Source organism: Aedes aegypti, chromosome 1 (assembly GCF_002204515.2).
Source record: "Aedes aegypti strain LVP_AGWG chromosome 1, AaegL5.0 Primary Assembly, whole genome shotgun sequence".
Lineage (NCBI taxonomy): Eukaryota > Metazoa > Arthropoda > Insecta > Diptera > Culicidae > Aedes > Aedes aegypti.
This window is the reverse complement of record NC_035107.1, coordinates 246,944,289-246,958,836: the sequence shown is the minus strand read 5'-3', so window position 1 is coordinate 246,958,836 and position 14,548 is coordinate 246,944,289. Positions and strand designations below refer to the sequence as shown.

The window sequence follows — 14,548 nt, the reverse complement described above, 5'->3', positions numbered from 1 at the left end:
CTTTGAACATGGAAATCGATAGCATAGCTCATGGATTTCATCATAACAATCTCATTGCGCAAATCAATGAATCGACCAACTTGAACATGATGATTATGACACAAGATAACCATAAGCAAAACACACTGAATCCGTGTTGGAGTGATGATCTATGCGTCCATAGGTTGACACATACGAATCTGAAGAGAAAGCTTCGGGAACTTATGTGGAAAAAATATGGAATCCCTGTTGTCGGTTGATGAATTAATCCATGAAGCAAAACACAGGAATTTAATGTGTAACACACACGAAGTTTGCAAGAAAATCATAGCAAATCGATATGGACGTTCATGAATCAATCCATAATTTTAAACACACAGATCGAGCGTGTGGATTTTTATCAGTGTGCAGTGCTTCCTTCCTGTTTTTGCAGCTAGTCCATATCCATATTAGTACAGCATACAACATGGCTGGCATGAAAATTCGTCTGAAAATTTACATATTTTATGACAATTTCCTCGATTAATGGCGTAAAAGTAGGTATTTGTTCTTGAGTGTGTGTATCTTTGAATAGACTGTTCAATTAAGGTATTATTGCAATATCATACCGTAGATTTAACACAATATTTTTCCTCAACTTTACAGATCACCCAAGTATCGACGATTGCAACCATCACGACGGCGTCGAATCGCGGGAAGGTGGAGCTATGTATATATCATGCGGTAGCGCCGATAGTACAACTCCCATGGAGCCGGAAACGGGATACGTCCCGAATAATCCCCTGTTCGGGGTACCCCTCGACAGCCCCCAGGTAAGCACAGTTCTCATCGCCATCATGAATCAAAGAGAGGGAGAAGGAATCGCGTATTTCTGTTTAGGGGTGAGTTGCAAGCTCGAGCTGAAAATTGAGGGAATCATAATTTCCGACGATTACAGCATACTTAGGATCGGGGATGCCCGGATGCAAGAATTCAGTCTCGATTTCCACCTCGGGCGATTCGGTACGGTTCTTGTGCGGGTTTCCGGTACACAGATTGTTTTGCAAGTGAAAGTAAAAGTTTCTCAGAACATTGGTGACTGAATTGGATAATATGATTGCTCCTAAGCAGCTCCACATGCGGATTAAACAAGTGTGTTTCCACTTTCTATTGGAGTAAATCGATACATATATCGTTTAAGGAATAGTAGACATCACCGCCAGAGGACGAGTGGTTGCTCGTCTTGTGTTGGACAATTATTTGTTTGCTCAAGGATTACATCTCAGAGGTGAACACATACCCGGCAGTGCATGGAGTAACAAGTTGTGTAATGTGAAGAAATCTTGTTCTCGACATTGTTATAATACACAATTACAAGTCATCAAAATCTGTACGTAACGTTTTCCTACAGTTGCGGAGATTGAAAGATTGTATAATATCATTTAGATGCAAAACAAGGACATATCTTCCCAGAACATTAATTAAAGTTTCAAATAGTAGTTTACGCAACAAGTTGCAGAATGGTGATTTTTATAGCACGAGTTGTACATTTATCCAACGAGGCTTGCCGAGTTCGATAATAACGACGAGTGCTGTAAAAATCGATTTGAAGGTATCAGAAATCAAATCGAGATGCATTCCAGTAGTTAGAATAGCCTTCAGATTTGTTGGAATAAATCAAATTTGTTACACGTTGATGAGTGGTCGAAAGTCCACGTCGGATTCCGAACTGTTTATTAGCAAAGATTGAATTTTCGTTGATGTGGATTGTTGACCAGAGTGACCAGAGTCCAAATTACCTTTTGAAAATATTTACCGATAGAAGAAAGCAATCTGATGGAACGATAGCTAGAAGCTTCTGCAGGATTTTTGTCCAGTTTTAAAATTGGTACTACCTCAGCATTTTTCCATTTGTCAAGAAAATATGTCAACTGAAAACGTTTGTTAAATATATCAACCAAGAATGAAAAGCTAATCTCTGGAAGTTTCATGATGAGGATGCAAAAAATTCCATCATCACCAATGGCTTTCATATTTTTGATTTGATCTGATAATAGTTCTCACTCCTTCCAGAAATTTTCTTCAAAGTTCTATTGGTTGAGAATGCTTTCGAAATCCGGAGTAATTTGATTTGCAATTGGGCTAGTGAGTTCTGCATGAAAATTGTACGCGCTTTCAAACTCCATAGCAGTTTGAGCTTTTTCGCAATTAGTTAACAATAATTTGTTTTCATTTTTTAATACCGGAATTGGCTTCTGATGTTTTTTTCAAAATTGTAGATAATTTCCAAAAGGGCGTAGAGCCAGGGTTCCAATTTTATTTAAAAAAATATTTCCTAATTGAATAAAATGGTTTTTAGTTTCTTTATGCAGATCCTGTCATAAAATTTTCATTGCAGAATTACGAGTGCGTTAAAAATGCCATTCTACTCACGTTTTAAAGATGGATCAAGAGTTTAAGATCGTCGTCTATTATCATAGATTCGAATTTCACTTCACACTAGCAATGTCCCTTGCTTCAATAATGGAATTAGTTAATGCAGCGGTTTTCGTATCGTGCTTCGCGACAGTTTTGAAAATTTGTACTAATGTTTTGAAATATCTTAACTTTTTGCTCTAAAATACGGGTTTTTCGGTATAAGTACCAAGCTATACCTAGAAGAGTAAACATTTAGAGAAAAAACAACCGAAAAATTGATCGATTAGTAAATCGTTGGTTGCGAACAACCCATCGAATTTTTAATCAAAACCAAATTGTTCTCTAGATTCGGGATCTTGCGATTCCCCTGATGTTTTATATGTTATGGTGGATGACATCCTAGATAAAAGTTTAAGTTCACATATAATTTATTGAAGTTGCTTAAATGAATGATGTTTACCTGAGACGAGACTCGCGAAGACGGTCTTCTTTTTCTGTGTTTGCTGAGTTTTTTCTTATTCCACTTTGTGTTTATACCAATTATGCGCAAGCCGTTCAAATCCTCACATGAACCTCTCAGCAAAAAAAAAGATTGAGTTTGCATCACATCGAATCATAAATAGCCGTTTGAGTAAAATTTCATGCCAGCAAACGTAGCAGTCATTAGAAATAATAAATCTTCTGCTTAGATTTATCAGCAACTTTGGAAAAAACTGCTCCGCTGACTGAGATTTTCAATAACAATTTACTTTGAACACAATACTTCTCACTTTTTCAGCCATAAAAACGGTGGGCTGCATTTGACGTTTCGTGAGAGGGGAAACTGGGCTGCATATGACGTTGATATTTTTCCTCTTCACGAGTCTCTCTCAGATGTTTACCATAAAGTAGGGAAAAAGTTCGTGTCGAATTTGTTCTAAACCTTATAGCTACTGGATTCGATACTACAATCTTGGGAGAAATCAAAACGATGCTCCTAGATTTTTACCGACGATTCGACTTAGAATGGAGTCTTCTTCGGGGGAGGGGAAACTTCGTTCTTCGTGTATGCTAACATATAACTGTTGGTGTACACGAAGAATGATTAATTAGAATTCTCACCAGATGAAGCCTCGATTATGAGTCGAGAAAAAATCTAGAACAATCATTTTGATTCCTCCCAAGACTCACATCAGTCGAACCTCTTTCTTCTTATTGTTCTGAACTTTTTGGTTGTTTATAAGTGCATGATTTACTTTTTCGAGAATCGAGTTCTGTTCGTATCCGTTGAGCGACATAGTTTCATTGAAACTCCTAATCTACTAGAACGGAAAGTTTTAAACTTCAAACGAAACTTCAAAAGCAGTTTTTTTCTGTTCAAAACTAAAAAAATATCGATGAAAATGTGTTCACTATATTTCTTTTGAAGAATAGAGTACAATGAACACATTTTCTTGTAAATTTTCTTGATTTTGAACGAAAAAACTGTTTTTACGGAAACGTTCAACATTTGGACTAAGATTTTAGAATTGGAAGGCTAAAAATATTCTGCCGAGGAAAATTAGGGTTTTATTGAATTTAGTAGGGAAAACAACTCCTTAAGTTGAAGACATCCAGTTTTCCCCGACAGAATATTTTGATACTCGCTGGGTGTGAAATTTTTGTCGGGTAACTTCGATAATAATCGATTTGTTGATACCATGATACAAAATCAAAGATATTTCAAGTTTTACTAAAGTTATGGATATTTCCGAGAGTGCTAAACTTGTTGGTAATTCATTATAACACATTATACAGTATGGCCCATAAAAAATGCGAAAATCGTCATACCATGTTTTATGGTAGTTTTTATGAGGAAAATTTGAACGAAACATAATTGTTATTCATTACTTATATTGTTTAATTTGCTCAAACTCAGTTTTTCGCTTTGGACATGATTTTTATCTGTTACTTTCGCCTCACATACCTTCAAATTTTATGATGCGGTCATCGAGTTCAATATCTTTGTGATGAAAGCTTCTAAAACATCAATGATTTGGTAAGATAGTCCTTGTCTCCAGCATTCGCCCATATAAAATTATAGGATGGGTTCATACCTGCATCATTGGAGACTTAAATATATTTTCGAAAAAACGGCTCATTTTGGAGAGCCGTGGTTGAACCTTCATATAAGTGTGATAAGCGGCTTTGTTTTGATCAAACTCAGCTCATAGGTAATATTGATATAAGTTGTCTCTAACCGAAGTAATAAATTTTTTCTTCAAAAAACTATTAAAGGGTTCCGTATTTATTTTTATATTAAACTTAAGCGAAAAATAAAGGCACATAAAACTCACAAGACTCAAATGCCCTCAAAACTATGACCATATGGCAACATATTTTATTTCTTTATTGAAAATCACGTTCTCTAAGAATTCCTCCATCCTCTGATACCAAACAAACTAATATTTACAACGATAAAGTGTAATGTTTGGAGGTGGGAAGCTTATCACCAGAGTATACGACAATCAGACGCTGTTTCTAACTTTGAATGGACAAAACCTTTATACTTCTTTGTTTTATATAATTATTTAGAACAGTAAGAAAAATATGACAAAAATATATGTATGAATTAAAAAGCTTTCCAATAAGTAAAACAAATGTTTTATTATAAGAATACAAAGTTACAAATTCAAAATTAGGAGAAGATGAATCGAATTCAAACATAAAATTTTCTCGATCATAAATCTGGAGAACCGAAAACCTGTTTGAGTTGATGGAACACTAGTCATCAATAGCAAGGGACCGTCCATTAATTACGTAAGGGTACTTCCACAACTCAATTATTGGGTCACCAAGTGGCTCGGTAGCTTAGTTGGTAAAGCGCTCGTCTAGCATACAAGAGTCCTGGGTTCAAATCCCAGCCGAGCACGTGGATTTTTTTCATAATTTCACCCATAATTTGTCCATCTTTACCACGCGTAATGAGTTAATTAATTCATTAAAGTTTGTTTTTCATCTGTAATAAGCAAGGTGTTATTATCCCTGTTCATTTTTCCACCTCTTCCCCTAGAATTCAAATGCCTACTGATGGCAACTTTTTCCGTCCTTGAGAAGCGAGAGAAGAGAGGAGAAAACTGTCAAAAATGTAAATATGGACCGATGCACGAGTTGACTATTTGACTTTTAAGCGGTTCCGTGTTGTTTACGTGACTATGGCAACAGTTGAATTCGGCACCGCTCAAACGTCAAATTAGCGAATTCGTGCATCGGTCCATAGCATGCATAGTAATTTCAGTAAAAAAAACTGCTTGCTATGCTACCAAGGTACTTCACGCTGTGAACTGGACTATCGAAATTCATACATTTTGCCTTATAAAAGGTGGAACGATTATTGCAATACGAACTTTATGTATCGTTTATACATAAATATAAATATAAATACTTTATGTATCGTTTTAGCATCACCTCACATTAAGGTGCCGATAGGCGCGAGGTGAACACATGGGCCTATCGATCACAAGGTCCTTGGTTTGATTCCAGGTTGCCGCGAAAACATTTTTTGTTTTCAAACTTTGGTTTTATAAGGCAAAGCTATGAGTTTCAACCCGATTTGGCGAATTTTTATAAGTGATTCCTATGTATTTCGATAGTCCATTTGCCTGAGTGCTGGAATGCTAGGTACATCAATCTAAACAATCAGTTAATGCGGGATGTGGTAAACAGCGGGAGGAAGAATGTGACAGCTGGCGAGTCGGCGAGCTGGCAATTTTGTTGATACATTTTTCCCCACCAATGGACCAATGCACGATTTCACTAATTTGATGTTTGAGCGGTGCCGAATTCACTTGTTTCCATGGTCACGTAAATAACAAAGCACCGCTCAAACGTCAACGAGTGAACGCGTGCATTGGTCCATGGCTGCTATCGTTTCTACCTGAGAGAGAGGAGACAGCTGGCTTACATTGAGAGCTCTTAAAAGTCAAGGGAACCTGTCACCAACTGTCACTGGAAAACCAACACATTCGGAGGGCAGAACGTGAAAAAGCGGCAAAATTCAAGATGAAATTTCTAGGTGTTTTTCGATGATTTTACATTTTAAAAACTAAAATACCTAAATATAATTGTGCGTTGGCGTTGTGTGTATGCATATCCTTTTGCATAGTCAACAACATGAAGTAATTATTATTTTGACGAAAACAAGTTCATCTGACCGTTGTGCACTACCCAAGAATTGAAAAAAGAAGTCAAAGAAGGCTAGAAAACATACCAGCTGACAGTGAGCTGTCTTCTCTCTCTCTCAGGTTTCCACACTGCTGTAATGTAAAGAAATATCTTCAGAAGGAAATAAACTAGAAGATTTCAAAATTGTGTGAAAAAATACTCCTCCATTACATTTTCTTCAAAGACGATGGATTGATAAAAAATTCTTATTCTTTGCATGTTCTTTTTCACGCTTGTAAGAATGTCGAATGTAGTTTCCATCTAAATCACATGAAACTTTCTCCAACGTAATGACATGTTGTCACCGTAACGTACTATGAACCAATGCACGAGTTCATTAATTTGACGTTTGAGCGGTGCCGTATTCACTCGTTGCTATGGTCACGTAAATAACACGGCACCGCTCAAACGTCAAATAGTGAATACGTGCATTGGTCCATTTTCCTTGGTTAAATAATTCAATGGTTCAAAATCACTTGAGTTCTCTATGGATAAATATCGTTATCGGTTCTAAGCAATTAAATATATAAATCGAATTGAAAAACAAAGTTTTACACTTGGTTGTTGAATGGCGTGTGCAAAACAAAATACAAATAAAGGGAAAAAGTCACTAGCATGGTATACAACAAGGTAGGCTATTCCCATGTGTAAACAGCGGTTTTCAATCAAAATATGTGTCGTCATTCCTATCGTCAAGCATGAGGCTTACAAAATAGTAAAAGAGAGCAAGCCTTGCTTTCTTTTGCACACGTCACTGCCAAATGTCATTTTTCAGAGTATAATACCTTGCTTCTTTTTACCGTGGTCGCTAGGACTTCTAGGCTTGTTGATCTGATGGAGCAACACAAACCTGCCAGCTGTCAGACCCTTTCCCAATGGACTTATGCACAAGTTCACTATTTGACGTTTTAGCGGTGCCTTGTTATTTATGTGACCATGGAAACTAGTGAATTCAGCACCGCTCAAACGTCAAATTAGTGAACTCGTGCATTGGTCCATATGGCCCCAAATGACACATTTAATTACCTCTCTTATAGATACCTTGCTTGCTACTATAAGCTTTTTTTTAATGTGTGGTTGAATTCATATCGACTAAAATAGCTTTGTATGCAACGTGTACAAGTCATTCTGATTAGGGAAAAATGGTCCAAAATGCCACTTTAAGGATTTTTGTCGTTTTCTCTTAATGAGATCTACATTTTAAATCCATTCGAAGTCCTAACAGTAACTTTACAATATTTGCTAGCTACCACATTGAAAATATTTCCAAAATTTGAGTTTTTTAACGGTCTTAAATCGCGTAGAAAAGTTGGTTGATAAATGGGAGTGGTTCAAAATGACCGAATGGGTGGGGTAGAATGTCATTTAGTATAGAGAACTAGGAGTAAGCAACCATGTTTCTCCATGAGCTTGCTCTGTGGTATGGAAACGCTTATTCGATAATAAAATCATCGGAAAACCTTAATATTTAGGCAAAAAAGTGAAAACTGTTGAATTTCACTGGGAATTTAAGGAAAAAATTTTGAGTCTATGTCCAAGAATTGTAGCGGCAACTCTCAGGTGAACATATGTTAACATCGTTTGGCAAAGAATACAAATGGAAACGCTGTAGGAATGGTTTTATGAGGTGAGCCATTTTACCCCATCAGTGCGTCTTGGACCATGTTCCCCTACTTATTATTATGATGATGATGGTAACTGATAATTATGATTCGTTTTTGACCAGTGCGCATAGCTCTTTGCTATGCCTTGTTTGGGTGGTTCAGAGGTGGTGTTTTAATAGGTGGTTCGAGTGGGTGGCAGAATTATGTTTACGTCCTCAATGACTTTTCACCTTAAAATCATGCAAATTTCCGCTATGCAATGCCTGATCCAGTATGGACTCTAACCGATTACGCGAAGGAAAATTAGTAGTTTACGCAACAAATTGCAGAATGACTCGTACTGTAAAAATCAAGTTCTGCAACGAGTTGCGTACAACATTTTTCAATAGTATTTTATATTTTCTGAAAATTGTTGTATAATGAATAATTACGCAAATAAAACAGTTGCGTAATTAAAAAGCGTTGCGTTGTAGTCATTACGTAACTGATTCCAGTTACCTACACAGCAAAAAATTCTCAAATTTACATTGCACGTATTTTTTATGATAATCACGTAAAAGGAGTTGCAACTGAATGTTCAACGATAATTAATGTAAACTGTCTTATTGCATTCGAAAATGCTTGCAATCTTGAGTGAAACTGAAACATTTCATGATCTTACATCCAACTTTCGCCACCTTTCTTGCATCTTGAAAGCGAAATTGAAAACAAGATCGCTCAGTTTACATGATTCCACGCTTAAAATATACTGCCAAAAATAATGCACATAGATTGATCGACGGCTTGTCATTCCATGTGCATTATTTATGATTGAATTTTCAGCAGGAAAATCATGTAAACCGTTTTGCAAGCAACATTCTTTGAGAGAAGACGTTTCGCGTTCAATATTAAGGAATTTAATAACAATGTTGGATATTATAGATGTGTTTATAGTTTTTATCATTGAAGAATACATGAGAGATGGCTTTGCTTAATTCAAACTAAAATAACGTTATGTGTAAATCTAAGATTTTTTTGGGGTGTAATGATTATTACCACACGTCACAATACAGTTCAGGAAAGTAGGCCGTTTCATGACAGATTGGCGTGTTGGAAAACAGCATATTACGATGAGAAATTGCAAAAAAAAAGTCATCAATTTTGCCCTACTGATCAATTTTATTCGATTTTTCAATATTTTTTGGGTTATCTTATAATGAAAAACACAATGACTTACGAATACATTGGGAATTCGCTCGCTGATAAAAATAAATAGGGACGAAATGAACACTTCCGTTCAACTCATTGAAATGTAAAAGCGCTCCCCCTCTCTCACGTAGCAAGAAAAATCTGCTTTACTTTGCTCAAAAATTAGAATCTTCCACCGTTTTGCTTATAAACCAATTTGATGTTGAGAAAAAAAATCAAATTTCAGAAGATTGGGGACGGTCCTGGTGTAGTGGTTAAAACACATGCCTCTCACGCCGAGGACCTGGGATCGAATCCCATCCCCGAGATAGTCACTAAAAATTTCAGTGACGACTTCCTTCGGAAGGGAAGTTAAGCCGTTGGTCCCGAGATGAACTAACCCAGGGCTTAAAATCTCGTTGATAGAGAAAGAAAAAAAATCAGAAGACGATTAAAACAAGTCATAAACTTTTTTACAGTCAAACAGCTCATATACAATACATACTGTATACAGTGTTTTCATGTAGTTTACTGAAATTATCAAACTTATAAGCAATTTGACAATTGTAAGCTCCCAATTACTTTCCGTCGCTGCAATTGTATTCATGTTGTCAATTTTTTCCCATCCAGGAATGTCCATCGTCTTGCGGTGGGAGCGGCTGTTCTAGCTGTCAGGAGAGCACATCGCTTCCCTTGCCGGGCTTACACGGATCGGATTTCGTCGACTGCGGAAACTGTCTCGACCACAACGGTGCGCTCAGGTAAGCTGCAAAAAAGAAACAACAAAATAAGTAGGTATTCGCCCAAAATAATGCAAAACTGGTTGGATGGTAGGTCTTGTTTGCTCGCTCCGCATCTTTGCATCCAGTTTAGTGATTTCAATGGTTGTGGTTTTGGCTTTGTTGGATATGCTTCACGTGAGCTCACAAGAGTCGTTGGAGAATAAAGTGAGGTCTCAACGACATTCTTGGTTATGTTAACGAACATTCATTTTGGAATTGAGTTCAAATTAGTATTCAAGCTTCTCATTGGTATTTCCAAATTCATCCACGTAAAATTGCCATTTCAAAGCTTCATAGAATTCACAAATAGCGGTAACATTGACGTCATCTCCACAGACAAACAGACGTAACACTTAAGAACAAATTTCTTTAAAGTTCATCTCCCAGTTCACACCATCATCATTTGACGAACATGTTGCACGAAATACTGAAACTTCTCCCAGAAGCTGAGAAAGCTTCTCCAAGAAGCTGAAAAAACTTTTCCAAGGAGGTGAAAAATCTCCTCCAAGGAAATGAGAAATCTTCTCCAAGAAGCTGAGAAATCTTCTCCAAGGAGGTGAGAAATCTTCTCTCGGAAGCTGAGAAAACTTCTCTCATTATCTGAGAAAGCTTCTCTCATTATCTGAGAAAGCTTCTCCCAGAAACTGAAAAAGCATCTCGCAGAAACTGAAAAAGCATCTCCCAGAATCTGAGAAAGCTTCTCCCAGAGGCTGAAAAAGCTTCTCCCAGAAGCTAAGAAAGCTCCTCCCAGAAGCTGAGAAATCTTTTCTCAGAAGCTGAAAAAGTATTTCCCAGAAGCTGAAAAATTTCTCACACATCTCACAGAAGCTGAAAAAGCTTCTCCCAGAATCTGAGAAAGCTTCTCCCAGAAGCTGAGAAAGCGTCTTTTAGAATCTGAGAAAGCTTCTCCCAGAGGCTGAGATAGCTTCTCACAGAAGCTTAAAAAGCTTCTACCAGAAGCTGAGAAAGCTTCTACCAGAATCTGAGAAATCTTCTCCAAGGAGATGAGAAATCTTCTCTCAGAAACTGAGAAAACTTCTCCCAGAATCTGAGAAAGCTTCTCCCAGAGGCTGAGATAGCTTCTCCCGGAAGCTTAAAAAGCTGTGAAAACTTCTCCAGAAACTGTGAAAACTTCTCCAAGAAGCTGAGAAATCTTCTCCCAGAAGCTGAGAAAGCCTCTCCAAGAAGCTGTGAATGCTTCTCCCAGAAGCTGAGAAATCTTTTGACAGAAGCTGAGAAAGGTTCTCCCAAAAGCTGAGAAAGCATCTGCAAGAAGCTGAGAAAGTTTCTCCCAGAAGCTGAGAAATCTTTTCCCAGTAGCCGAGAAAGCTTCTCCAAGAAGCTGAAAAATCTTCTCCTAGAGGCTGAGAAAGCTTTTTCCAGAAGCTGTGAAAACTTCTTTTAGAAGCTGAGAAAGCTTCTCCCAGTAGATGAGAGAGCTTCTCCCAGAAGTTGAAAAAGCATCTCCCAGAGGTTGAGAAAGCTTCTCCCAGACGCTGAGAAAGCTTCTCCCAGAGGTGGAGAAAGCTTCTTCCAGAAGCTGCGAAAAATTCTCCCAGAAACTGTGAAAGTTTCTTCCAAAAGCTGAGGAAGCTTCTCTCAGAAGCTGAAGAAGCTAATAATCCCAGAAACTGAGATATCTTTCCCCAGTAGTTGAGAAAGCTTCTCCAAGAAGCTGAAAAATCTTCTCCCAGAATCTGAGAAAGCTTCTCACAAAAGCTCAGAAATCTTCTCTCAGAAGTTGGTTAAGCTTCTCCCAGAAGCTGAGAGAGCTTCTACCAGAAAATGAGAAAGTTTCTAACATAAGCTGATTAAGCTTCTACCAGAAGTTGAGAAAGTTTCTCACAGAAGCTAAGAAATCTTTTCCTAGAAGCTAAGAAAGCCTATTCCAGAATCTGAGAAAGCTTCTCCTAGAAGCTTAAAAAACTTCTACTAGAAGCTTAAAAAACTTCTCCTAGAAGCTGTGAAAACTTCTCCTAGAAGCTGAGAAAGCTTCTCCTAAAAGCTGAGAAAGCTTCTCCCAGAAGCTGAGAAAGCTTCTCCCAGAAGCTGAGAAAGCTTCTTCCAGAAGCTGATAAATCTTTTCCCAGAAGCTGAGAAAGCTTTTGACAGAAGCTAAGAAAGGTTCTCCCAGAAGCTGAGAAAGCATTTGCAAGAAGCTGAGAAAGCTTCTCCCAGAAGCTGAGATTGCTTCTCCCAGAAGCTAAGAAAGTTTCTCTCAGAAGCTGAGGAAGTTTCTCCCAGAAGCTGAAAAATCTTTTCCCAGTAGCAGAGAAAGCTTCTCCAAGAAGCTGAAAAATGGCTGAGAAAGCTTCTCCCAGAAGCTGAGAAAGCTTCTCTCAGAAGCTGAGAAAGCTTCTCCCAGAAGCTGAGAAAGCTTCTCCCAGTAGCTGAGAAAGCTTCCCCCAGAAGCTGAGAAAGCTTCTCCCAGAGGCTGAGAAAGCTTCTCCCAGAAGCTGAGAAAGCTTTTCTTAGAAGCTGAGAAATCTTCTCCTAGAAGCTGAGAAAGTTTCTCCCAGTAGCTGAGAAAGCTTATCCCAGAGGCTGAGAAAGCTTCTCCCAGAAGCTGTGAAAGCTTCTCCCAGAAGCTGAGAAATCTTCTCCCAGAAGCTGACAAAGCTTTTCCCAGAAGCTGAGAAAGCTTTTCCCAGAAGCTGAGAAAGCTTCTTCCAGAAGCTGAGAAAGCTTTTGACAGAAGCTAAGAAAGGTTCTCCCAGAAGCTGAGAAAGCATCTGCAAGAAGCTGAGAAAGCTTCTCCCAGAAGCTGAGATAACTTCTCCCAGAAGCTAAGAAAGTTTCTCTCAGAAGCTGAGGAAGTTTCTCCCAGAAGCTGAGGAAGCCTCTTCAAGAAGCTGTGAAAGCTTCTCCCAGAAGCTGAGAAATCTTTTCTCAGTAGCAGAGAAAGCTTCTCCAAGAAGCTGAGAAAGCTTCTCCCAGAAGCTGAGAAAGCTTCTCCCAGAAGCTGAGAAAGCTTCTCCCAGAAGCTGAGAAAGCTTCTCCCAGTAGCTGAGAAAGTTTATTCCAGAGGCTGAGAAAGCTTCTTCCAGAAGCTGAGAAAGCTTTTGACAGAAGCTAAGAAAGGTTCTCCCAGAAGCTGAGAAAGCATCTGCAAGAAGCTGAGAAAGCTTCTCCCAGAAGCTGTGAAAACTTCTCCCAGAATCTGAGAAATCTTCTCCCAGAAGCTTCTACCACAAGCTGAAAAAGCTGCTACCAGATGCTGATAATACTTCTCTTAGAAGCTGGCGTCCGGGAATACGACATTCGTATAAACAACAGCGTGGAGAAAAGTAGCACAATCGTTTTAAATATGCACTCTTAAAAAATAACAATCAAAATTATTGTGGGCGTAATTCTTTTCATTACTGAATGACATATGATGTAAGTGATAGAACGACACAAAAACGTGTCCTTGAAGTTGTATTGGCCAAAAAATGTAATTTTACATGTTAAAGAGCCAGAAAACAATGAAATTGTGATCGACATTTCCTGAATCAGACGCTAATGTATTCTACACAAATTTACGTCATTCGGCTCGCTTTATGTGCAGCCCAAAAAACCTAAATTTGGTCCAAAAATAGCTGCTCTTATATTATTTTTTGTAATAATTCATATTTCAAGTAATTCAAATCAATGATGCTTTGTCACTCTGGCATTGCTGATGATGCTTTGAATTGAAAGAAATCACTCCAGGAGTTACGTCTGTTTATCCGCGCTCATAGGTTTATCTCATTATTCCCAAGATTGTCTCATAAATAAGCAGAAAAGTTTGATTATGAAACCGCATGTCACCCGATTGCGTTTCATTCCACTTGGACTGTAAACCTGGATTGATGGCCATATAGCAAAGCTAAACCGTAACCGTGAGAACCACATTTTCCCATGTGACATCATGGTCAACAAAATGTGATTACGTGCCTTCGCTCGGACAATCTGCTGGACCAATCGATAGGTTCTTATCAAACAATTTTGCGTACACTCTGTTGGCTCGTCCAACAGTTGAGGTTGTGCCACGGAACGACCCTGCATTGGCGACTCAAAACCCCAAAGTCGAGTATCGATTACACACAGCATTGCTGAGAAGACCACTTACTCGAGATAAATGTTGAGTAGGGTGCGGCTTATTTTTAGAAAGTTCTCAAAACCAAAAGTTCAAGTGATTTTCTGAATTTTCTAAATCATAGAAAAAAAAACTCAAAATTCTAGTCAAAAATATTGTGATGTAACTCAAAGGTGATTTTTTTTTCAAGTTAAAATACATGTCCACAATAGCAGATTTTATGACGAGCAAAAATGATGGTTTAAATTGATTTTTTTTCCTCCCTAAAAATATTCATTTTCAGAAGAACACTGGTTGTGAGTATTTTCGAAAAATAAGCCGCACCCTAATGTTGATGCTGTTTTCAGATACCAACTGCAGGAGATGGGAACCATTTTGCA

General features: G+C 38.0%; 1 protein-coding gene across 4 annotated transcripts in view; it reads left to right on the top strand.

Moving 5' to 3' along the window:
• The window catches only part of LOC110674063 (protein glass), a 59,412-nt gene that overhangs the window by 23,149 nt on the left and 21,715 nt on the right, over positions 1-14,548 (top strand). For 2 of the 4 annotated variants that reach the window (XM_021837432.1, XM_021837431.1), the window contains exons 2-3: positions 625-791; positions 9,960-10,090. In XM_021837432.1, coding sequence (XP_021693124.1) covers positions 687-791; positions 9,960-10,090 — 236 coding nt within the window. In that variant the 5' untranslated portion in view covers positions 625-686. Of the gene's footprint in view, positions 1-624; positions 792-890; positions 1,111-1,141; positions 1,247-9,959; positions 10,091-14,548 lie in introns of those variants that run through there. The other 2 variants (XM_021837433.1, XM_021837434.1) reach the window with 2 other exon arrangements.